At 53.9% G+C, this 24,514-nt stretch overlaps 1 protein-coding gene across 4 annotated transcripts in view; it reads right to left on the minus strand.

The window, feature by feature from the left end:
- Nucleotides 1–749: 749 nt before the first annotated feature.
- Nucleotides 750–24,514, minus strand: part of UBR4 (ubiquitin protein ligase E3 component n-recognin 4) — a 132,128-nt gene continuing 108,363 nt past the window's right edge. For all 4 annotated transcript variants that reach the window (XM_042997359.1, XM_042997357.1, XM_042997358.1 and 1 more), the window contains exons 91-106: nucleotides 23,209–23,296; nucleotides 22,579–22,706; nucleotides 21,459–21,566; nucleotides 20,855–20,974; nucleotides 19,923–20,113; nucleotides 19,327–19,500; nucleotides 18,851–18,950; nucleotides 15,021–15,239; nucleotides 14,051–14,164; nucleotides 13,014–13,156; nucleotides 12,468–12,593; nucleotides 10,767–10,961; nucleotides 7,771–7,995; nucleotides 3,930–4,020; nucleotides 3,078–3,240; nucleotides 750–1,131 (exon numbers count right to left, since the gene is read on the minus strand). In XM_042997359.1, the coding sequence (XP_042853293.1) occupies nucleotides 1,067–1,131; nucleotides 3,078–3,240; nucleotides 3,930–4,020; nucleotides 7,771–7,995; nucleotides 10,767–10,961; nucleotides 12,468–12,593; nucleotides 13,014–13,156; nucleotides 14,051–14,164; nucleotides 15,021–15,239; nucleotides 18,851–18,950; nucleotides 19,327–19,500; nucleotides 19,923–20,113; nucleotides 20,855–20,974; nucleotides 21,459–21,566; nucleotides 22,579–22,706; nucleotides 23,209–23,296 (2,250 nt within the window). In that variant the 3' untranslated portion in view covers nucleotides 750–1,066. The remainder of the gene's footprint in view (nucleotides 1,132–3,077; nucleotides 3,241–3,929; nucleotides 4,021–7,770; nucleotides 7,996–10,766; nucleotides 10,962–12,467; nucleotides 12,594–13,013; nucleotides 13,157–14,050; nucleotides 14,165–15,020; nucleotides 15,240–18,850; nucleotides 18,951–19,326; nucleotides 19,501–19,922; nucleotides 20,114–20,854; nucleotides 20,975–21,458; nucleotides 21,567–22,578; nucleotides 22,707–23,208; nucleotides 23,297–24,514) is intronic.

Below are 24,514 nucleotides of genomic sequence, written 5' to 3' on the forward strand. Positions count from 1 at the left end.
TCACCAAGCTCTTCCTCCCCATGAGGCCGCGTCTGGCGCAGCCCTGCCCGGGTCTGGGGAGAGGCCCCTGCGAGTCATGCTGCCTCGCCAGCAACGGGGCCACTGCCCACGAACGTGGGAAAGCGGGTCTCGAGGCCCTCAAGGCAGCTGCCACCGCGGGGCAGGACAGCGCTTCAGGGGCACAGACTCACAGCTCCGGTGACTACTGGTGGGGCAGCCCTGGGCAAATGATGCCCGTTCACAGGCCCTCTCCTGCAGGGCTGCTGGAAGACTAGAAACACACACGCATACACACACACTCACACCGGCAGAGGGAAGGTCAGCAAAGGGAAGCTGCTCGTTACTCTGGCTCTAGGCCTGCCCCGGGCCCTCTCCTAACACAGCGACCCCGAAGCGAAGTCGCCACGGGGTCTCTGACGTGCAGCTAGCCTGATCGTCAAGCACCCTTGCTCTCCACTGAGCCCGCCTTCAGCCGAGGTCTGCAGTCACCGGCTCCACGGGTCTTTGGGTTCCAGCTTGTAAGGCCGAAAAACTAAGGGAGGCCGAGGGGTCTGCCTTCAGGAAGCTCAGACTCAAAGGTGCTGCCCCGGCTCGCGGGCCGGGTGGACGGGCTCCACCAGGTACTGACAAGAATGGCGACGCGGATTCGTCCGTCTTCCTGCACTCATGCCAGAAAGAGCCACACGGCCAAGGACAGCGTCTGGCCAGGGACACTCGGGGTGGGTTTAAGCAGCAGGCGACACCTTCTGTTTCAGTGTGTGCTCAGTCACTCGTTTATTTGCCAAGATGTGCACACGCGAGTGCGGAGTCGGCCGGGACAGCGCGTGGCGCCTAGGTACGCACAGGCCCTTCCACGGCTTGGGTTACAGACAACTTCATAGCTAGTGCACCACACACACAAGACAGAACAGGAAGCCTAAAAACCCCAAGCCACTCCAAGACATGGGGGGGAGGAGTGGTGCCGCGCGTCCCGTGGGGGAGGGGATCGATGCACACGAGGGAAGAACACGGAGGATGGAAGGCAAGCTCGCTTCGGTCTCTGCTAACTGCAGTTTCCGTGTGATCTTCAGGGGATGGAGTTCAACAGGTCCTTTAGGAAGCTCTCAGGATCAGTGATTTCTGATAACAGACCTGGAAAACAGGGGCACGCAGGGGTGGGTTAGGCGCAGGCACGCACAGCCCCCAGCCCACTGAGTCACGGCTGCCGCATCCACGCAGAGAACACCATGTGCCCCGACAAGCTCCGACACGCTGCTCCCAGGCACACTGGCGATGACGGGGAGGCAGTCACTGAGCAAGCACTCTCGTTCTGGAAGAGGAACTGGTCACGTTCTGCAACCAGGCGCCACCGTGTGTTCCAAGGCATTAAAGTGGCAGAGACCAACCCTACGACCCCCAGGGCAGAGGTTCTAACTCAGGTCCACGAACCACCGCAGGGGAGCCTCTCGTCTGCTGAAACTCCGTGCAAAGCAGAGGGGCCTTCTGGAGGGAGAGAGTCCACAGCACGCAGCATACTCTCGAAGGGGCCGGGGCCAAGGAAAAGCTAACACCAGTGCCCCCAAGGGCCACGAGGAACAGAGCACAGTACCAGGGCCCTGGGCTCAGCTGGGCTTCGTTCCAACCACTAGTCCCAGGATCTCGAGCGAGCTGCCAAAGCTCAGGAGCTCCGTTTCTGCAACCATCAAACAGGGACAGTAACAAGTCCTACCTGGGTCACTGTAGGGATTAAATGAGGCCACGTGTGAATGTGCGAGTGCACAGAAGGGGCTCTGTGGCCCCCAAGCAGGGCGCTCAAAGTTAACGGCCGCCAAGCTGTTAAGCCTGAGTCCTGGCGACATTCACGCCCAGGTCCTCTCCCCAGCATCCGTGCTAACGGGGGAAAGGTTGGCACCGATCACCCCTTGTTGGTTTTGGAAGGTGGTTTTGCCCTTGCATCTGAGCAGGGTGTGTCTGGTATTCTGAAATTTTCTGCCAGTCTAAACGAAATAATAAAATCACGCCGTAAAAACCCGACCCTGGCGTGAGGCTACAGAGGCTCCCTGCCCAGCAGGTCCCGCTCTCCCCTGCTTCAGGCTGGCGACGACGCTGCAAGCTGCGGGATGGCTGGGACGCCATGAACCGAGGCGAACACCGTCCTTCCCCTGCCACCCCTCCTCTCGTGCGCAGACCCTCCGTCCCCACCAACAGCCTCTGCTCACACACTCCCCAAAGCATGAGGACACAAATACACGGGCCACCAGCTCTCGGGCAGGAATGGCTCCTGGGAAGGCGTGTGGCTCAGGGACAACGTCGAGGCTGCAAGTTAACAAAAACGCTGAGCTGAGCGATGTCAACTTGTGACCACCAGATAGCGGGGGGTAGCACTGGGCCAACAAAGGTCCATGACGGTGCTCGGCTTCTGCCGAGGCCACCCGCAAAGCACAGTCAAACCGGAAGCCCCCAGCACACAGGGACCTCCGTCAGCTGGCGCAGGGCTGGGAGGAAAGCAGAATTCTGTGAGCGTCGCTAGAGACCCCTGAGAGTGTAGCTCCCAGAGGGTGAAGACAGACAAGAAAAATACTAGTGGAGGCTTTCTCCTGATGGTGGGATCTGGGGAGAACGTTTTCTTTACACAGCAGGTCTCGATCTCAGGGTCAGGCCCTGAGCTGAGATCAAAAGTTGGACGCTTAACCAACTGAATGAGCCACCAGGTGCCCCATGTTTTTCAGGGTCTTTTGTTTTTTTTTAGAGGCTCTACCAATTTTCCAGGTCTGCCCCACTGGAAACTCCTCTAATCTTCACAGCCTCAGTTACCCCACCTATGAAGTGGGGGTAACCACAGTTCCACCCCGAACACGTGTACCCACTGAGCAGCACAGGGCGTGGGACGCAGTAAGTCCCCACGTGTCCCAGCTGCTGTTCCTGCTCCCAGTGGCCTGGTGTTTACTTATCTCTCCCAGACCGTTTGGCAGTGACCGACAGGCTGGTTCTTGCTTGTGTTCCTTCTGCCGTGAAGACAGAAGCTAATACCGGCCCCTCTAAGACAGACGTGGGTTTTGCTGTAGAAGATTTTCGAGAGAGAAAATCCTGACACTGACCAGCCGCATCGAGGAACTCCGAGAAGGTCTCCACTGGCATGAACTCCTCCTGGAAGGTCTTCAGGGCTTTGTCAGCAGCTTCGTAGATGGGCATGTCGTTGTGGCGGATGTATTCCGCTAGAGAGCAGGACCAGCCTCCCTCCGTGTTGCTGGTAGGCACCTTCTACAAGAACCGACAGGAGACAGGCCCGGGGGTGGATTACTTAATGCCTCGAGTCAGTCAGGCCTTCTCGATGCCAAAAAGCAGCCCTCCCGTTTACACCCAAGTTCCCCTGGAGGACGTGTTTTGGTTCCAGGAACAGCAAAGTCTCGTGTCATTCCTCCTGCAGCCCCTTTATTATGCACCGTGTCACTTACAGGCTACAAGTCGAGACCGCTACTCCTCTCTGCAGGTGTCACATCTGCATTTCCCCAGGAAAAGGGGATCTCACCGTGCTTCACTCAGATTGTACAAGGAACCATCCCCAAACCCTCTGACTCTCTCAAGGCAGAGAGCAGTGTCCCTACCGGAAGCTAGGCTGGAGTAGGTCACACTCACACAAGGCAACGGACTTTACCCAAACGGAGGGGCCAAGGGCAAACAGAGGGTGACTCAGGAGGGAAGGTCTGCCTGGGGAAGTGAGTTTGCAGCAGGCCTGAGACCAGGTGACAGGAGCGGTCTGGGCTACAAACGGACGTCGCAGGTGAAAGGGTCTAAGCGACGGTGGAAATCCTTCCGCAGGGGAGGCAGCTCGCTTCCCAGCAGAGGCCAGAGGGGGGGCAGCCGCCCCGCTGCTGCGTGGGGTCAGAGCCAGCAGCACAAAAAGTTCAAACTCTTGCAGAAGGCAGTCGAGCTTCCGATGGCTTCCCTACCTTAAACATGTTGTAAATGAGATCGACGAGGGCCCAAAAGAGAAGGGAAGAGCGATAAGCAGAGTAGTCCTTCACTGCCTTGTCGGTCAGCCTGGAAAAGAAAATCAAATCGCATGTCCGTGAAGACGCTGGAGGGATACACGCGACGATGGAGCGGAGCAAGTCAAGGATCCAGGAATCTACGCACGTCTCCACGTCAGCTACTGGCCTATCTTCTCGGGAAAAAGCAGCTGTGGGCAAGAACTTCTGAAGCCTGGACCCAGGGGTTTACTTACTATAAAATAATCCATGAAATACTCATCCTCAGTACTGACTCTCTTCCGGATCAGGGTGAATCAGAATAGGGGGAACACCACGTGCAACGTGGCAACCAGAGGCCACTGCCATGAAGAGATGCCAGGGAGGCCCGCGCACCCCTGCTCTGTGGAGCCCCACACGAGCTCTCGGACTTGCCAGCACCTCATACGTGAAGGGGAAACAGGGCTCTACCTCAGCCTTGACATTCCCGCTGGGAGCCATTTCCACAAATACAGTCAGCAGACTAAAGCAGCCAAACACAGGGATTTGTTAACCACGGGCTGTGTTAAAAACAAAAACAAAAACAAAAACAAAAAAACAAAAACAAAAACAAAAAAACAAAACGGCGAGCTGGTGGAAAACTGGCCCTGGGCAACAGTAACATCCAGGATGGAAGATGCAACCGCCACCTCTAAATCCCGGGCTGTCCCAGAGCCACCGCCACAGTCCCGGTCTCTGCCCAGGACCAGCTCTACCCAACCTAACGATTCAGCGCAGGATTCAAGGCCAGCGGGCTCTTGGAATAGCGGGGGCGGTCTGGGACACCATCCTCTGCCCTCTCAGCAGGCACTCCTGGCTTGAGGAGCGAGGACACTAGATCACAGTGGTAAAGCCACTATGAAACGCAGAGAGAGCAGACACCCCTCTGCTATAGGATTCAGTTTCTACCGTCCGAGATCTACAAGACGTTTTGTTTGCAAACTGCCTTCACATCTGCAGTAAATAAAAGCTAGATGAACCCTTGTCACAGAAATTCTGTCTTAAAACGCACTAGAACAAAGTCCGTAACTAAGGGAACTAAAATTGAGTATTAAAGTATCTGTGTGTAGGTAAGAATCATAAAGTGAGACCGTCCCATATGGGCCTTAAGAGAAGGAACTGTGTGTGGCAGGGCGGGGGGTGAGGGGGGCTTGGGGGGCTCAGTCGGTTGAGCGTCCGACTTCGGCTCAGGTCATGATCTCACGGTCCGTGAGTTCAAGCCCCGCATCGGGCTCTGTGCTGACAGCTCAGAGCCTGGAGGCTGCTTCGGATTCTGTGTCTCCCTCTCTCTCTGCCCCTCCCCTGCCCATGCTCTGTCTCTCTCTGTCTCAAAAATAAACAAAAACATTTATTAAAAAAAAAAAATTTTTTTTAAATAAATAAATAAATAAAGTGTCTGTGTGTAGGTAAGAATCATAAAGTGAGACCATCCCATATGGGCCTTAAGAGAAGGAACTGTGTGGTGGGGTGGGGGGGGGGAGGGTGCTTGGGGGGCTCAGTCAGTTGAGCAACTGACTTCGGCTCAGGTCATAATCTGGCAGTTCGTGAGTTCGAGCCCCGCGTCGGGCTCTGTGCTGACAGCTCAGAGCCTGGAGTCTGCTTCGGATTCTGTGTCTCCATCTCTCTGCCCCTTCCCCACTCTCATGTTCTGTCTCTCCAAAATGAATATAAGTTTAAAAAAAAAAGAGAGAGAAGGAACTGTGGGGCCCGGGATGGCATCCACACGTACACTCAGCAAAGGTAAATTCATTAACAAAATGAAGTCAGACAATTCTGTTTGCTACAATATTCTTCCCGTTCCCTCCCTGCACCCCCATATCCTCCAGGGCACCCGCTGTCTCCCACCTGCCCTGCGTGTGGACTCGGCAGCCCACAGCGAGGTCTGCTGCCAGGCCAGCCTGGGGGCAAGGGTGACACCCACTCATCTGTGACTCTGCCTGCTGCCCACGGGACACCAGATAGGGCTCAGACGGAAGCCTAAGTCCCAGGCCTAACGACTTACAAGTTCCTGGCAGAGGAACCCTTCTTCCTGAATGTAAAACACGCACAAGAGGTCAACTTCTCTCGGTGCAAATTCCTAGATTTTTGTATCGGCTACTGCCTCCCACCCCATCACAGACTCAGGACAAAGCCTGCTGCTGCCAGGGACACCGCCCAACCGCCAGAACGACGCCCTCTGAGTGTCCCTCCGGCACAGTCTCTCCTCAGAGAGTGTCCCAATACGGGGCTCACGCCCGGCACCTCCCCCAGCCTGTTTCAGGGGCTCCAGCTCAGGCCTCCACCCCACGCCAGACTCGGTGGCTGCTGTGCTTTGGTAAGCAGGAATCGAGCGACCTGCCCAACTTAATTATTTAAGGCGAATTAATAAAGGTGAGTAAACTGCCACAAAGAAAATGGCAACCCGCGAGGGCAGCTCACACTGGATTTCCTAAGTGAGCTGTGACCAGATGGGCTTTTCCCCCACTGCCTGGGACAGCAGAGAGTTCTGGTCTCCTAACTGAAAGCAAAACGGCTCCTGTGGGTTCAAATCTCACAGCTGCCACCGAGGGCCAGTGCCCAGCAGACAGCCACCCTCACAGGGACAGGCTGAGCCTGGCTTACGAACAACCTGCTACCTTCCAGATCGAACTTCTGATTTCTAGCGGCTAGCTCAGCATGAATGCTCTGGACTCTGGGAAACACAGGACAGTGATACGTCTGAAAGGGGGCATGGGTTAGGTGCGAACTTGAATGAGACTCACCCCCTCCTCCTCTACACAGAGCAGCTAGTACTGGCAGGACTCAAGAGCAGAGCTCTGACCTAGTCCCTGAGGGTGGAGGGGCCTTTGACTGGCAACGCGGATAAACCAGAGCTGGTGGGGGTAAAAGGTACCAGGTGCCGATCCAGGCACATGGCTGTGCCCACTTGGTCTGTCATTATCAGGGGCTTGAAAGCCTGTAAATGTGGAAATGTTCCCTTGGATCCTAGCAAGGGCAGACAGACAAGAACAGATCTTCCAGAAGTGAAGATTTCCCTGGAGTGCCAGAAGCAAGCTGACAAACCTACACCCTTCTCAAGCCCAGGGGAGGCAGACACAGCACATGGGCCACCATGAGCCGAGAGAGGAGTCCCGTGGAGTCCACGCAACGTGTGGCAACCCTGTGGTCATCTCAAAGGGCTTCTTGTTGTTTACAGCTGTTTTTCTCAAGATGCTGCCCATCTGACCCAAATCACAGCACAAGGTCATGAGAACAAAGACGCTTCCTTCCTTGAAAGATCGTTCCTTCTTTGGGACGTGTCCACACGAATAGGAGAAACAGAAGAAAGGCTCGTGGAACGTGGGGCAGACAGCACAGGAATGTGACCAGGGAGAGAGATAATGAGCTTTTCATGGTCAGAAAAGAAAATCCCCAGTGCAGCCATGCGGAAGCTTTCCCAGTTTATGGCCAGGCCAGCGAGACTGGGAAAACCCAGTCACCTGCCCTAGCTCCCTGCTGGCCCTCATCCTCCTCACCAGTAGTCTCACCCTGCGCCTGGCTGGCTGCTTCTCTGAAATCTTCCACAGACCCAAGCCTCACTCCACCTTTCCAGAGGCTGAACACGAGACCCACAGGTGGCCAAGGCACCTGCTGGCCATCGGGCCTAGACCCTTGGCACCACAAGGCACAGGGTCAATGACCGAGTCAAACGAGCAGGCCCTCACTTACCACACACGCTGCAAAGCAGCTTTTACACACAACGGGAAATATGTAATCCAGGCACCAGGCAGCCCAGAAGACGGGACTTCCTGAGGCAGAGACTGACCTGGTGGCTCCCCCTGGAGCCACTGCCCGGGCCTGAGAGGTCACCAGCAGCCTCCGCAGGATTTCCACGCGTGTGGCTCTCCACTTCTCGGGGGGCAGGATGTGGAGGGCCAGGACCGTGAAATAGTGGGGCCCGTCCACTTCAAAGGCACTCTCCACCCACTTCTCCTTGGGCTGCTCCAGAAAGCCCTGGAGGTTCTTCTCCTCTCGGGAAGTTGCTCGGGTTCTGGAACAAAAGGGACACAATGAAACCAGGGCAGAAGCAGGGTACCAGCAGCAAGAGGAGAGGAGGTTTGGTCAACATCTCGTCTTCTTTTAAGCTTTTGAACGCTTGGATCACGAAACATGGCCACCCACTCTTAAGTAGCCCTCCTACCCCCTCCCCAAGGACTGCTTCTTCCCTTCTAAGCCCTACTTGGTGGCACTTTCCCTGCCCCCATCAACTCCTAGCTCAGCTCTGACACGATTCCAAACACCTACTGGCTCTTGAGCCCCCTGCATATGGCGGACAAGGTCACAAACACTCCACCAACAAAGTGACCGAACGACTCTGGAAGGTGACAGCTAGCACCTTCTTACCACGGTATCTGAAGCCTAGAGAAGCGAAATGACCTTCCCTAAGCCAGTGAGTCTGTAAGTGAGGGAGCCAATGTGTGTCCAGAACCTGACTCTGCAACCCAGCCCATGTTCTCGCTTGCCCCACGTAGTCCCCAGAGCTAGGCTGTTTGCATTGGTTCCCGTGTTGCACCCTCCATATCTCATGGTTTCCTTACGTGTGTGTGTTCCTCCTTCATTCGAACAGCTGCCTCCGAGCAAGCACTGCTTCCTGTTCTCTCTCCTGCCTAAACTGTGGGCACATGGTCCTGAACTTTACTACCAGGCACTGCTCTGGGAGCCCGAATGGATCATCTCACCTAATCGTGACAACGGCCCTAGGACACAGGTACCGGATCCACACCTATTTCACAGAAGAGGACACAACAGAGAAGACAGCTACCTTGCCCACAATCGCATGCTGGGGAGTGGAAGAATGAGGCTTTGAACCCTGGCAGTCTGGCTGCCAAGCTGGCCCTCCACGTTCTTGATCCACGCAAAGGCCCTTGCCCAGCACCACAGAGCTTCGGTGAGCAGCACTGGGGCGGCACAGAGACCCCACTGGAGGCCTTCCTGACCGCATATCCCTGACCCTATCACCTGGATGGCGCTCTCATGCCAAGAGCACCTACCGCCCTGTCCTTATCCCAAGGGGGGGGGGTGCGGAGGAGAACAAAACACAACCCCCAAAGCCGTGACAGTCCAAGCCACCAGGCCCACAGACGGCACCGGCAAATGCCGGACTGTGGGAAGGCAGAAGGGGGCTGTGTGCAAGGACACCGTGCTTCCTTCTGCTGAGAATGGACAAGGATGGCACAGACGGGTGGACTCGACTGGACTTTCCAGAACTGGGAGTCAGAAGCGTTCTGCCACCGTAGGACCTGCCCCACTCCGCTCTGGCTCACAGCATGACCTACTTGCCTGTATACACAAACGTGACCAGGCTCATGCCAAGGTGAAGCGACCAGCTGGGGGAGCAGTCTATGGCTGCGCAACAGCGCCTCTGCGTGAAGCTTCCACGTGAGGCTCTGACCAAGACACATCCGTGACATAGCCAACACCCTCCCTGGTCAAGGGGCTCGAGCCTGAGTTACCAGTACGTGGCCCCCTGAGAAACACAGGACACCTGTGGTCACCGGCTCTTCAGCCGGGCGAGTCACGCTGCCTCTCTGGGCGCCGCGCACCCTGCCGGAGAGCAGGGCAGTCCGCTCTGCCGCACAGCTGCCAAGGGACAGGTCTCCGCAGAGCCAACGGCTCCGTCAAAGGCCGAACAAACACCGGCAGTTAGCACTGCCGGGGCCTGCAGCGATCTGGAGAGTGAGAACATCTGTGCCGTCGATGATGTGGGTGTCTGAGAGCCTCAGCAGTTTAGCAGAGGGTGTCACGCCCTGACAGAGACCTGCCCGTGCGTCTTGTTAAGGATGAGGCGTGCGTTCTGGAGCTCAGCCTTCTATCTCACCGGGAAATGGGAGGGAAGGAGAAAACAACATTGGTGAAGACAGAAGGCCAGAAAGGACAAGAGACAGACTGTCCTGTTGCCTAACCCAGACTGCAGCTGCCTTAGGCGGACCATACCCAGTCTTTCAACAGCTGGCCAGTTCCCTGCCCGAAGCAGGTAGGAGACTCTTGTTGGAAAACAGGGCCAAAAAGCACAAAACTGTTCAAACCAGGAGGCAAAGTTTACTAAACCTTCTAACTGGCTTTTAACATCTGGGCTGGTATGAACGAATGCTATTTGCTACCCTAACTGCTTCTTTAAAATTGCACTTTTAGCTATCAGTCTAACTGCTCCGTGATGTATACACAGATAAAAATACAAACCCACTCTCCTCCTGGTTATCAGCCAACTTTTCCAATCTTCGACACTTCCTACTCTCAATGTGCCAGAAGCACTGCTCACCGGGGGAGAAACCAGGATCCAAGTCCAGTCTTCCATTTATGAAAACGGTCTTTGGTTCTGCCGCAGCCCCCAGTTATGAAACCTTCCCCTGTAACACCCTGTGTCCCCTTGACAGTGACTATGTGCGGTTCTGATCCATGGCCTCCCCACCCAAGAGCACCGAGTCTTATGGGTAGTGGAGGCAACATCGTAGTAGAAGCTAAGGAGGTTCTCTGGTGGGCTGGCCTCTCCCAGTTCCTGGTTCCCCTCCGGGCGGAGCGTCAGTCCAAGGACACAGCCTTCAACTGCCCACTCGGGGGAGACGGAACCGTTCTGGAAAGGAAGTCACCTTATTCTGTGTGACTCCGGAAAGCCGCAGAAAACGCGTGCTTCAGTAAAGGCTACCCGAGGCCAGCCATCTGCCCTGGAACTAACTCGGGCAGACATAGAAATGTTGACACCTTGCTGGGCAGAGGGGCACGGGGCGGGCCGGCCAGACGCCCACTGGGGAGCGAGATACTGACGTGTTCAGGACGTAAAGCACAGTGTGGACGATGTAGGGGATCAGGTGGATGTTGCTCTCCCGGCCGCCGCCGCCGGTGTCCGCGCTGAACGACTGCTCCATGGCAAAGCGCAGGAAGAGCAGCTTCATGTCATGGATGTTGAGCTGGTACGTGGGCTCCCGCTGGCCCGTACACTCCTGGAGGTAAGTGTTGTGCCTGCGGGGAAGCAGAATGAACACTGTGAGCAAAGCGGGCTCCCCGGGGAAAGCCCAGTTTGGAAGGGAGAGCCCCCTCGGCACAGCCCGGTCCGATGGCTGCAAAGGTCACATAAGCAGATTGAGGAACGAAGGGGACGGCTGAGGACATGAACTGTGGCCTGTAGGAAGACAGGAGCAGATGACAACTCCATTTCTCCTATGACTGAATGTGATGCCCTCCAAGCTTTGAGAAGACCTCGCTAGTTCTGGGGGCCCTATTTCCTGAGACACAAATGTCACAAAATGTATCACAGCCAAACCTAGCACACTTTAGAAGAAGAAACATGGGAAGTATTCATTCTTACAAGGTGATCTATTCATAAGAATGTTTTCTTTAACCTCCAAATGAAAGGTATTTTTCTATATTTTTTTAATGTTTATTTTTGAGAGAGAGAGAGAAAGACAGGGCATGAGCAGGACAGGAGGAGAGAGAGAGGGAAACATGGCATCCGAAGCAGGCCCCAGGCTCTGAGCTGTCAGCATAGAGCCCAATGCGGGGCTCAAACCCACGAACTGTGAGATCACGACCTGAGCTGAAGTCGGACGCTTAACCGACTGAGCCACCCAGGCACCCCGTATTTTTCTATTTTAAGAAAAGTGTATTCCAGAGAGAGCTTGCACGTGTACGCAAGTGCAGCAGGGGCAGAGAGAGACGGAGAGAGAATCCCAAGCAGGCTCCATGCTGTAAGCATGGAGCCCAATGCAGGGCTCAATCCCATGAACCATGAACCGTGAGAGGATGACCTGAGCTGCAATCGAGAGTCGGATGCTCAACCTACTGAGCCACCCAGGTGCCCCTGAAAGATATTTTTCCATGTCAATACGTGCTACCATCAGCCTGGGCTCTATGTGACCTCAGGTACTTACTCAACCTCCCTGCCTCAAACTCCTCAACCAGAGAATGTGTGTAAGAGCACATGGTAAGCATTTTAATATGCTGCCCATCCTGATTACTGCCAGGTACCTTTCCATCCCCCAGCTTTACAACTGGACTCGGGGTGGGGCATCACTCCACCAAGCAGCAGCAAGAGCGAGGACCTCCTCAAAGCCTTAGTGACTCTAGTCTGCATTTTAGGACAAGGGAGGCTTGAAAGGAGCCTGATAATCCCCCTGGACTGAGCTATTTTCATTATTTAAATCTCAGAGGCACACACTGCAGAAGACAAATATGGGAAACTTTGGCTTTAAGGACCAAGTCAGGGTGGTGTGTCTTATGCCCTGAGATCAACAAGGGAGAAGAGGTAGCAACTAACTAGAAATTCCATGTGGTGCACCAGATGCTGAGGGTGCCGGTTTCTTGCAGCCGAGTTCCTCCCTGATCCAGATAGCTTCCCTGCCAGCACTCAAAGAAAGGGACCAGGGTTCTCAACGACAGTCACAGGCCTTCGGGCCAAGCTGATCACTGATTTTCCCCCATCTCCTGGGAACCCCGTCTTCCGTATCATTCACACTGCTCAACACTCACCTTGCCAAGCAGGTGGCAAAAGCTGATTCAGGGACGTGGGGCCCCCAGACCGGAAGGAGACCGTTGCACTTAGTGTTGGCGTTCTGAAGGGCTGCGCTCTCCCACTCCTCCCGGCCACGAGCCAGCCTGGATTGGGAGAAGAGCAGGGACAAGTGACCACTGGAACTGATTTGGCAACCAGGCACCTGGGCACGTGGGGGCGGAGCAGAGTTTGCTAACACTAGGGAAAGAAGTTAGCCCATGCACCTGACTCCAGAGAGAATTAGCCCTTTGTATCATAATATGGTAAATGCCAGCTTCGCTGCTTCCGGGAAGCAAGGTTGCTTTCTCCAGCCTTAGGCCAAACGCCAAATGGATTTCTTAATCACACAGCACAAATGGCTCTTGGCCTGTGTGATTTGACGTCAGACACCCTAGTCCCCGGAGATGAAAACTTCAGGGTCGGCACCCTCCCTCCTCCCGGCACAGGGCCTTGGGCAAGGTGTCCACTGCTCTGAAGGGACACAGGCCTGGCTGAGGAGCCACTCTGCAGGAGCTAGGGCCTACCTGACGGCAGCCAGGTGGCAGTCGTAGTGCACGATGTTGAAGTGGGACACGGTGCTGTAGCCCTGCTGTTTCCGGGGCTTATTCTCCATCTCTTCCAAGGCTACCCGCTTGGTGAAGGTATAGATGCCCAGGACTTTTGTGGGCTGCAAAGACACCATGAAAAGGAGGAGCAGTGAGGCGAAGTCCAAGGCAGGCTCCGGGAGGAGGCGAAGCCGAAGAGAGGGGAGCCGAGGGCCTCCCCTCCCAGGAAGGAATGCACTCAAGGAGGGGGGATGGTCAGCACCTTGGTCTCCCGGCTAAGCACTCGGCTGGGCACAGTCCCAGTGAGATGAGAAATGTGGGGAACGACCAAAATAAAGCAGATGCCGTGCAGACGGAAAGGCTAATACAGAAGCCTAAACTGACATCCTTCCCTTTTTGCTTCATTTATCTCAAAAGGAAGAATAAAGTGCCTTCCTGCTAAGTCACCTGCTTTATAAAACTTATCAAGCAGTTCCCAGAAGCCTGTGCCACAGCAGGACCTACGAGCTGGAGGGGAAGAGGACGTCTTGTAGGCCTTTAGGGGAACAAGCAGGTCCCATGCTGTCCTGTTCCTGTCCGTCGTAAATCTAGTTGGATAGAGGTCCTGAGCTTCTCCCCAGGTATCCTGCTTAAAAGCAGCACGATGTGCTTTTAAAAGCCCCAGGTCTGGAGTCAGAGAAGCATGGGCTACAGTTCTGGCTCTGCCACGTGACCCTTGTTTTGCTTTGTTTTGTAGGTTTAAAAACAGAATCACCCAGTTTACATAAAGCTCTGGGCACAAGGACTGGCATATAGAAAGAATCCAACGGGTGATGATGCTGGTGGGTGGGGGGGGGGGTGGCAGTGATGATGAAGCCTCGTGTTCAGATCAGTCTGCCTTCCTCCCTTTAGAGAGGCAGCTGGCCCCGAGACACGCCTCAACCTCGGCCCACCTAAGAACAAAAAGGCCGGCGGGAGAAGGACGCCACCGGAGCAAGGGGCCAGGCTGCGCACCCAGCCCAGGGCGAGCGCTATACCTGGAACTTGTACCCCTCCCTGCAGATGCAGCACGTGAGACCCGGCTCCTCAATTAGCTCCTCCATCTGCTTCAGGAGCGCCGTCTTGGTCACGACCTGGCCCTTCTCGTTTGTCTGTAGCGGAAACCCAAGTGACATGTCAGAAGGGGATTTCCACCCCCGCCCCCCAACCTAGCTTGGGGACACTCAGGAACAGGGCGGCCCTTCCACAGGCACTGGAAGGACAAGTCACAGAAAGGAAACCTCTGTAGGTGGCTTCCAGTGAGGGTAAAGACCCAGATTCTTCTACTCTCTTCCTCCGGGAACCACTGAAGCAGAGGAGACTAACCAGCTGGAAGCCTGGCTAGCTGCCACTTGCCCCCAAAAAAGCCCCCTTTCTTCGCGCTGGCAATCCCAAGTCCCAGCTGCCAAGGGCTGTCGCATTAGGATTCCCTTCACGGTTCCCACGGGAGTTTTAAAACTGCCGACACCCAAGCTTGGCTGGTTCGGAGAAGGCTTTCCTAAGACTACGCTTCTTCTGACCCGGGGCAAGGAGAGCACAGGCCATCATGTCCAACCGACGTGGGTTCAAACTCTCGTCAACCCCTCGTTAAGCATGAGCGTTGGCCTATTTCCTGTGCTTCTCAGCCTCTGTTACTCCAACCAGAGAAAGGGTATGGTAAGATCAGCCTCACTGTGTCACACAAGGGCTTAAATAAAACCTTACAAGCAAGGTGCCTAACTAAGCACAGTGCCTGGCAAGCAGTAAATCCCCTGGGAGCAGGAGTGATCATCCCCGTTCTCATGGTTTCTGTGAACTCGTTATGTCATTTAACCTCGGAGCCCCATCTGGGCGGTGGGACAACAGTCACACCTCTGAGGGGTTGTCAGGAAGGTGCACCTAGCTCCCTCCTTCTCCTCACCAGCCCAGCTCTGTCCCGAAGCATGGAGTGTGGACGAGAACGTGGGGACTCCCAGAACGTGGCTTTACCGTCATGCCCAGGGTGCCCAGAGCCTTCTGCCTCATCGCCATGGCCATACGCTTCTTCTCCGCGCGGGTCTCCCTGCGGGCGGCATCGATCTTCTTGTTTACATCAGGGTGTTCCCGCAACGCCTCCAGCAGGTTCTCTGCTAGGGTCCCAATGCCCTCATCGCTGGACACCTGCTCCAGTTTATGTAGGTTGGTGATGGAGTCCGTTCCGATCAGAACCTACCAAGTGGAGACCAGAGAAATGTATGCTTCCAATTACGTGAATCAGCATGCTCTCCAGGAGCTGACAGATAGAGAAAATTCAGCAGAATGCACGCAAACTCACGTCATCTGTTCAGTTTCGATCAGACCTTTCGAACACATGCTTCAAAAGATTCTGACAAATGGAGGAGGGTTTGGCCCTGCTGCTGACCTCTGACCAGGCACTATGCTCTTTGGCTCCAGTGCCCTGGCCTATAAAGTGGTGATAATGTCAGGGTCGTGGTGAGGATTAAAACTTCGTCACAGATAACTGGACGTAAAGCGGCCAGCACTGGGAGAGAGAAAGGGGCTCGGGTAAGATGCCCTAGAGAAGCAGTACCTGCGGAGGCCTGGGTAGTGGACTCAGTGACCACAGGGCAGAGCAGGCCGTGACATTCATAGCGACTGTGTTCGGTTCTTCCTCCAGAAGCCCTGTGTCCACCACACCTGGGAGCCCAGGATTCCCTCAACATAGGGGTATGAGAGGTGAGACTCCGAGTGGGAGTGGGGATGAGAAGACACTTTGTCTAGAGAACAGATATGACCGAGAAGCCCCCGTGCTCGAGAAGGCCGGCATTCGCTGCACCACAACACCGCACTGTCAACACGGGTGAAGGACAGAACACGCAGGCAGGGCTGACCCGACAAAGCCCTCCAGGTGAGCCGAGGAGGAGCGCCGTGCCACCCACAGCCCCCCGCCCCCTGCACAAGTGCATCCGTGTCCACCGCTACTGTACGGATTTAACGATACGTGGAAAACAACAGAACCGACCCGCGACGTGAAATGAAAGCTCGGCACTCAACCCGGATCACCCACGGGCTCATAAACCTGTCCTCCTAGCAGGTACGCTTCACACTGGCCCGTCGGCAAAGCTGCAGGTCAGCTCATGTCTCGTGCTCCTGGATGCCGAGCCCACAGTGTGGCTGCCTACTGAACTGCTGCCCAGGTACCCCGACCTCCGCACGCTGGGTGTGAGCTGCGCGCCTGCGTGCGTGCATCCGTGTGTGAAGCGGTGCTTTACGTGCTAGGGGAACAAAGACCCGGCCTTCTGAGGGTGACACTCTAATCGGGCGAGCAGACGCACAACAGCAGTAGCCTGACATGATGCCCCCGCCGCACCTCACTTCGAACCTCCTCGGGTTCTTCACCGCCTTCAAGGACACCACCACTCATCTGTCGCCCAACCCAGAAACAGCAGAGTTCTTGACTCGTCCGGCTTCCTCACCCGCCACGGGCAACTGACCTCCAAATCCCATTCACTCTGCCTCCCAGACGGCTGCTGAACCCACCCGCTGTCCACCTGGTGCGCCGCTCAGCTGCCATCACCTCTTACCTAGAGTATGATAAAAGCCAACCAACTGTCTCTCCCGTCTGTCATCTCCTCTCCTGCCAATTCATGGCCGGGGGCACGGCCCTCAGGAGAAAACGCACACTCCTCTCTTTGGAGAATGCGCCCTGGACCCATGCTGCACCGGGACCAGCTCGCGCCATGCCTCGCCCCCACTGTGCACTTCCAGTATCCTTTGGCCTCTAAGCCTCGGCAGGTGCCATACTTTCCTCTAAAAGCATCTTCTTTCCTTTGGCCCCTTTCACACTACACTTATGTCACTATTCAGCTATCAACGTGAATGTGACTCTATCTTCCACCAGACAGTGAGTTCCCAGAGCACAGGCTACGACCGCCTTGGTTACCAATGTCGCCTGAGTCTAGCACAGCACAGGTACACAACAGGTGCTTAAAAAACGTGTTGCTAGGAAGAGAATGGCCTCAAGTGTGAACGCCACGTTCCTAACTAGATTAAGCCTTAGTCTAAAGAAACTAATTCGACTTAGTAACTACAAAGAAGCCTGGAAACCACCTGACCTGAGCTTGGCCACATCACAGCCGCACTCCTGGGTTCACCCACATAGAAGACACACGTTATAGGAACAGAGAAACCAATATACGTGAAGACTCCTTTGTAAGAAGAATGACCTCCACAAAGATGTGCTAATTATGACCATCTCTAATGAACTGAACAGAAGTCTGAAACCACTGAGACCGGGGTGAGACACAAAGAATCTCTCCTGTAGCCAAGCTACCCTACTTTTGGGATGAGCTATGAGGACAGATCACCAAATGAGAGCGTGGAATGACATTCGATGCAGAAGACTATACACGGGAAGACCCAGCCCTGAGGACGCTCAAAACTCAACACTAAAAACATCCAACTAAAAGATGGGCAAAAGATATGAGCAGACAGGCTGCTGAAGCCACGCAGACGAAGCACATGGAAAGATGCGCAGCACCACTAACCATCAGGGAAGCGCAAACTGAAATCACAGGGAGCTTATCACCGTCCACCTGTCAGAGGGGCTCAACTAAAAGCCAGTGTCACCACCGGGTGGTGAGGAGGATGCAGAGGAAGATCATTCAGGCACTGCCGGTGGGAATGTAAAAGGGTGCAGCACTCTAGAAGACAGCTCAGCAGTTTCTACTGAAACTAAATATGCAGCTATATACCCAGCAAGTGTATGCCTAGGCGTTCATCCCAGAGGAATGAAGAGCTCTACTCACGCACAAAACAACTGCATGTGAATGTTTATGGCAGTTTTATTTGTAACATCCCCAAACTGGAAACAGCCCGGATGTTCTTAACGGATGAACGGTTAAGCAACCTGGGGAACCCACACACCGTGGACCACCACCGAGCAATAAAAAGGAACAGACTCTCAATACACACAACCTGGGAATCCCCCAGAAGATCATGCGGAGTGAAAAAAGCCAACCCCAAAAGGTTATATGCTGTCTGATGCCATTTACAGAACACTCTGCAAGTGACAAAACTGCAGCCATGGAGAGATCAGTAGTGGCCAGTGGTTAGTGGCGAGGTGGACAGAGCTCTCAAAGGGCAACAAGAGGGATCCCTGTGATGACAAAGCTCCCCTGGATCCTGACTCCATCAACGTCAATATCCTGATTGTGATACTCTGTGTGGTTTTGTAAGAGGTTACCATCGAGAAATGGGTATGTAGGATTTCTCTGTATTATTTAACAACTGCACGTAAACCTACAATTACCTCAAAATGAAGAGCTTGATTTAGAAAATTTCTAGCCTGGCCACCTGTCTGGGCCAGTCAGGATTTGGGAGGGGTAACAGATATTCCAGCCCAGGGGGGACAGATCAAGGATGAGCAGGGTGGGTCTCTCTGAGAACGAAGTTTCTAGCTGTCTGAACCAGGACAGAAAACAGCAATGATGGCACTATAAATGTCCCCAGAGACCCAAACGACTAAAGCCAGAAATTAAACTGTTTTAAACTCTGGCCAGCCACACCCTCCGTCCAGTTACTGCTCTGCTGACCCACGAGAAAATAAAGCCCCACGTAAGAAGGAGTCGAATGAGGAGAGCACAAGTAGACCTTACGCCTCTCCACACACACAGAGCTGAACGAGATAACCTCCGAGTCCCCCATACTCTGGGGCTCTTCCGTGCTAGGAGAAGTCACACCCTGAGGCTAATCGAGGCAGTCACGGCAGATGAGAAGAGGTGAAGGCACTGTACGTGCCCTGCCTCCAGAATTAAGTAGCATGCTGGCCACTCACTCACCTGGGTGGCAGGGTGCTGCACAGCCAGCCCCCGAAGAAGCCTCAAGATAAATGGCAGGGCCGGACGAGATAAGAACTTTTTCCAGATGTCAGCATCCAGACTGCAAAGGAAAAGAAGGCAGATGAGCAGGTCAGAGGGGCAAAACCTATCTGGAAACCAGCTGTTGACCTGTTCTGGCTTGTTTACCTGTGACCCTTCAAGGGGGCCATCAACAATCACAGAGGATCACCTAGCTCGGCCGGGCAGCCAGACAAAAAGCACTATTCCAAATAGAAAGCAATAAGCTGCCACCTGTTCCCCAGCCCCGAAGGGCTGTGCGGTGGCGCAGTGGTCACCTTGATGGTTTCCAGAAGAGGAGGGAGACTCCAAGGAGGACCAAGGGGGGAATACGTTGAAGCTTTAAGCCACGACGATGAAGGAGAAAAGGACCCAGAAGAGGGAAGGAAAGCAGTCGCTTTGACAGAGCCGATTCTTACTTCTTGGCACTGGGAATGTGTTTCTGCATATAGTCCAGCGCACTCTGGGTGATTCCCTTCTGGAGAATCAGGTCCTTCAGCTGATGCCCGTTGCTGCTGCTCTTGATGCCGGCTGCGATCTTGCAGAAGCAGTCCAGGAAGACTTTATCGTCGCCACTGTGGTCTTCATCGTACCTGCGGGAGAGAGCGGAGCCTCAGCGGGTGAGGGGAACGACAAACGCGCACCGTGGCGCTCCCTCGGTTGACGACCTTCAACAGTCTACGGGGTCAAGTACGACGCGAGGATGCCGATCCGGTTCCCGCCACTCCCCGCTTCCCGCCGTGTGCCGCACACTCCCAACGCTCTCTTGCGTCTTCACGCTCTTTGCACCCGTGACTCTCTCCCTCCCGTCACACCCCTGCCCCATCTCGCCAGCCTCTTTACCGTCTCTGCCTAGCCGACTTAACAGTACACTGAGCCCCCAGGTACGATGGACCCCTTAAAGGCCAGACAGGCGTGCGTGACCCCAACAGAACTTCAGCCGGGTCTTCCCTAGGCCACAGGACGAGCCCGGGCGTTGGGAGGACCCTCCCGTGGCCGAGACGCGAGCACGTACTTGTCAAAGCTGCAGTACGGCTTGAAGCGCTCCACCAAGATCTGCATCTTCTCCACCTCGCCAAAGGACAGGTACGGGATGATGCGAAGCAGACCCTGGAGCACGCTAGGGTTGGAGCGAACGAAGGTGCTGTTGATCTGGTCCAAGAGCATCACAAGCTGATCCTTGTCGCCCGTCAGGAGGAGGTTGCCCTGCAGCGGGAAGGAGGACGGAGGGACCGGTAACAGGGTCAGGACTTCGGCCAGCCAACATCTGAACCCCAGAGGTCACCCACTTCCCTCAGAAGCAGCATTAGAAAAGCCGTCTTGGAGCTTCCTGGGTATGAGTTTCACTTGATGCCAGTTTCTAAGTTTCTGTGCGGCTCTATTAATAGTCTCACGTGGTCGAAAACGCTAACACAATCTCCCCTCCCCCAAGGGAACGCAGGCTGCCTGCTGCTCACTTGGTCCCACCTCTAGCCAAAGCATGAGTACCAACAGAGATGGGGGAAACATGAGTACCAAAAGGGATGGGGAAAGGCAAGGGCACAACAGAGAGACGCTGAACTGGGACTTGGGACACCTGGTTTCTCGGCCTGATTCTGCCAGCAGCCAACTACATAACACTGAACAGCTCACTTAGCTTCTCTGCGCTTGGAGTTCCCTCAACTGGGCCATGAGGGGCTGGGCTAAGGCCCCTGTCTATGAGCTGGAACATGCTAGGATTCCATTAATGAGAGCTTCTGAGTGAACGAATACCCTTAGCAGCTTCGTTTCCTCCAAATCCACAGATTTCAGGCTTCAATGTCATCATGTCACCATTGCTTTGTGATTTCTATGACCTGAGCAGGTTCAACCATTTTTGGACACAACTAGACGCAAACAAGCCTGCTGCTGGCAACGAGACCGCATGTGCTCCCAACGTCTGCAGATGGACAGACTGGCCCCACGCACCTTGTCCTCACTCAGGGGCTCAGCAATGGATTCATCCAGAATGATCTCCATGATACTAAGCACCTGCTCGGCCACCGCCGCACCGCCACTGTCCTTGCTTTCTTGCTCAGCTACCAGGGCCTGTAGGAGGAGACCCAGTCAGTCTGGGGATAACACCACAACCACTCGTGCCGATGGGATCTGCTGCTCACCAATGCCTTCATGGCCTTACTTCCCAGATATCTGTGCGCGAGGGCGGGGGGAGGGGGACAAGCGTGTGGATGTTTGCACACAATGAAATTGTGATATTCCAGATGTCTATCTTGGCTGCCCCGAGGACAAGGGCATTACTTTTCTAGGCTATGTAGTCTGGACTGTTTTATAAACTTCCTCTTGTCTCTGGATTCAGGAAACAGACAAGGAAGTTCTCACGTGTCATGGCAGCAGCACAGGGGTGAGCCAGCAGGACAAGGGACGGTTTGAATGATCCGTGCCTCGGGCCAGTCAGCCAGACAGATGAAGAGTTTGAAAAGGCCACAAACCCTTCTCATCTGAGCCCGGATGCTCCTTCCCCGACCCAGGACTTCTGAGGCCCACTCTGTCTTCTGCAGCCCATACCCCTTACCAGGTTTAGGGTACCCAGCATGACATTCAAGGTGTTCATTTCCAGCTTGACCAGCTGCTGTCGGTTGACTTTCACCTTCACACAGTAACTGAACAATTTCAGGAGCACCTGACAAGAAAAGCCAGTCAAAACCTGTGAGGCTATCTGAGAGTGTAAGATGTGGGGACGAACAAGACAGAAATGTTTGAGAGCAGTCATGTACAATCAGGAAGTACTCTTCCTGAAGTACAGGGAACAGTAAGGAAAAGTGCTTCCTGAGGGGACATGGCAAGGCGGGGAAGATCTCAGATCAGGTTGGCATTTTAAATAGCAATGTTCTCCAGCAGTAGGTCACGTGGCCTCAGCATATCTCTACCATCTCTTAAAATGGCAATGACACCAATTCCTAGTAGAATTCCCTGTTGTCTTAGGGAAATTCCGGTTGTAACTCCGAATCTAACAAATACTAACCAGAAAGATCCCAAAACTCATGGCCTGTGGGAACTCAGAACCACGTAGGTCGTTTATTTATTTTTCCTTAAGACACAGGTGGATTTTCTTCTTTTATTAAGACATAAATGGCTCGTTTTTTACATTTTTAAAACTTTAACTACTTTTAGTTGCTTTTTCAATTCTAATTCTTCACATAGGTCACGTAGAACACAAATACTGTAATATGTGTTCTCATCTCCTCTGGAGCTGAAAATAATAAATAGAGTAATATTTGTGATCCTCTACTCCTCAGGAGATGGTTGGATGAACTCCCGAACCAAATCCTACAAAAAAGCCCGAAAGGGTTACCCTATGAAATCAATTTAAAAAGCAAGAATAAGAGTAATTGACTCGAGTGCAGTTTTGTAGGGAAAGACAGGCACTGGTTCCACAGGTGGCTAAAGAGACACAGCGGGAGGCTGCCATCACCACTGCGGCTTCGGGGACAGCCAAGAAGCAGGGGAGTGGGGAGCTTGCTTCCAGAATCAAGAGCTCGGGGAAGCTGCCAGGCCCTCCACTGGCTTGCACTGGCCCAGGGCACCAAGCCGCCCTCTAGGGTTACGCGTGCTGGCACAGTGGCTGCAAGCTTCCCTCCACAGGGGCCTCTCTCAAAACAATGGACCGGCCCCACCTTGCCGCCCCAACTCACAGTTAGAAGGTGGCGTCCCTGCTTGAAGTCTTTGATCCCTGCCAGTCTGTTGAGCATGCACTCCAGGCCCCCACACTGTGCCATGACGCCAGCCATCTTATACACTTCTTCTTCATCTTCTTCTTCATCTGAGGGAGGAGGGAGGCCAAGCGGAAATGGAGGGAAAGATACAGATGGAAATAAAACAGATAATCCCCTTCCAGGCTGACAGCCAGTGCCCTTTCTCTTACCTCCGATAAAAGCATAGCAACGAAAGGGGTCAATACTGGCTATGAAACTATGAGACTGAAGCCAATTAAAATTATTTACTCAAGTATGTGAAAACACAAGCACCACCACCACCATCGGGGGCAGGGGAGGAACTAAGCTAAAAATCAATCTGAACTCGTTTGTTGCCAACTGCACTTTATTTCCCAAGTTTTGTTTGGCCTTGTTTTAAAACCCCTGAGGTGTGTGAACTGGGCCATAGATACGTGTACTCTTTCTCCGTTGGGGAAGTAATCTCCCGTCAATTCTGATCAGAGGTACAGGAGAGTGTGTCCAGAACACCCGTAAATCCCAGGATGTGACCCGCTCACTGGCCCCAGACCTCTAATGCAATGTGCACCAGTGTCTGTGGGAAGGGCCTACCTGTGGTGGAGTCCAAGGACTCGATAAACTCCTCGGTGGCATCACCCAACAGCCCCCGCATGCGGTAAACGATCCTCATGGGCTCTCCCTGAGCAGAGACATGGGGAGAAAGGTGCTTGTAAACAGGTCCAGGAAATGAAAGGGACTCAACACCTGGCCTCGCTCCTGTTTCTCTACAAGGTCCTAATCACAACATCTGGAATCCACGTGCGCTGCAACTTACATCGGGGAAAGGAGGTTTATTTCATGTAGTGTCTACCACAGACCAGTTGTGTGAGCCTTTCATAACCACAATCTCATTTAATTGCTTCGAAATTGTGTGTAACAACCATAATCGCTATCATCTACAGATGCTTTACTCTGTGCTAAGTTCTGTGCTAATCAAGCACTTCAGATATCCTCTTAAACTAGGTTAAGCAGCTTTTTCAAAGTTATCCGATAACAAGCGCAGCCTAATTCCCAGCTTGTGCTTCCTTCAGGAGCACAAACTCTAACCAGTGGGAACCACCACTCAAAGAATCCGGGCAAGTAAGACGAGATCAGTGAGATCAAAGAGCTTTGATTCAAGACTCCGGAATCAAAAGCAAGAGCATAAGCCAATCCTGAGGTCTTCACATAAATACAGCAAGAAAAGGGCTCTTCCAAAGTTACTCAAGTTAAAACCTCTAACCTGATGGAATGATTAAAAGTAAGTCTTTTGCAAATTAGAAGATTAGAGCACTTTACTAAATTGGAGGATTGTGAGAGGTCACTATATACCGGGTACTAAGTTAGGCATTCTGCCATCGACATTATTCTCATTTCGGAGAGAAGAAACAGGGCTCTGAAGTCACACTGCACGAAATGAAGGTGACGAGCCAGCACCACAGTACCGCTTGCCTCTAAGCCCATGCTCAGCTTCAGGACAAGAAACCCTCGTGGGACAGAACTTGCCAGAAAGGCCAGTTGCAGAAGTGTTCCCAGCTACAGAAGCCCAGTGGGAACTAAGAAAGAGAATGGCCAGAGAACAAGGGCAGAAACAGAAAGAGACCTAAGAAACAGAACAGGCTCTAGTCAGTAGCTAAGGAGACAGGCTGTTTATCAGGGAAAAAGAGCATAGAGTTAAAAAAGGTGCCTGCACTTTGCCAGAAGAAGCCCTCAGCGGGCTGGGCAGTACTGTGAAGGGCAAGTGATCCTCCTCTCTATCCTGCCTCATGGTTCAAAAGGGGAGACGCCCGTGTATGCTCTTTGGGTTCCAAACCACCATTTACAAGGGCAGCCACAGAAGCCTGATCTTAATTTTTGTGTGCCTCACAGATTAAATCTG

The sequence above is a fragment of the Panthera tigris genome, chromosome C1, assembly GCF_018350195.1.
Source record: "Panthera tigris isolate Pti1 chromosome C1, P.tigris_Pti1_mat1.1, whole genome shotgun sequence".
NCBI classification, from domain to species: domain Eukaryota; kingdom Metazoa; phylum Chordata; class Mammalia; order Carnivora; family Felidae; genus Panthera; species Panthera tigris.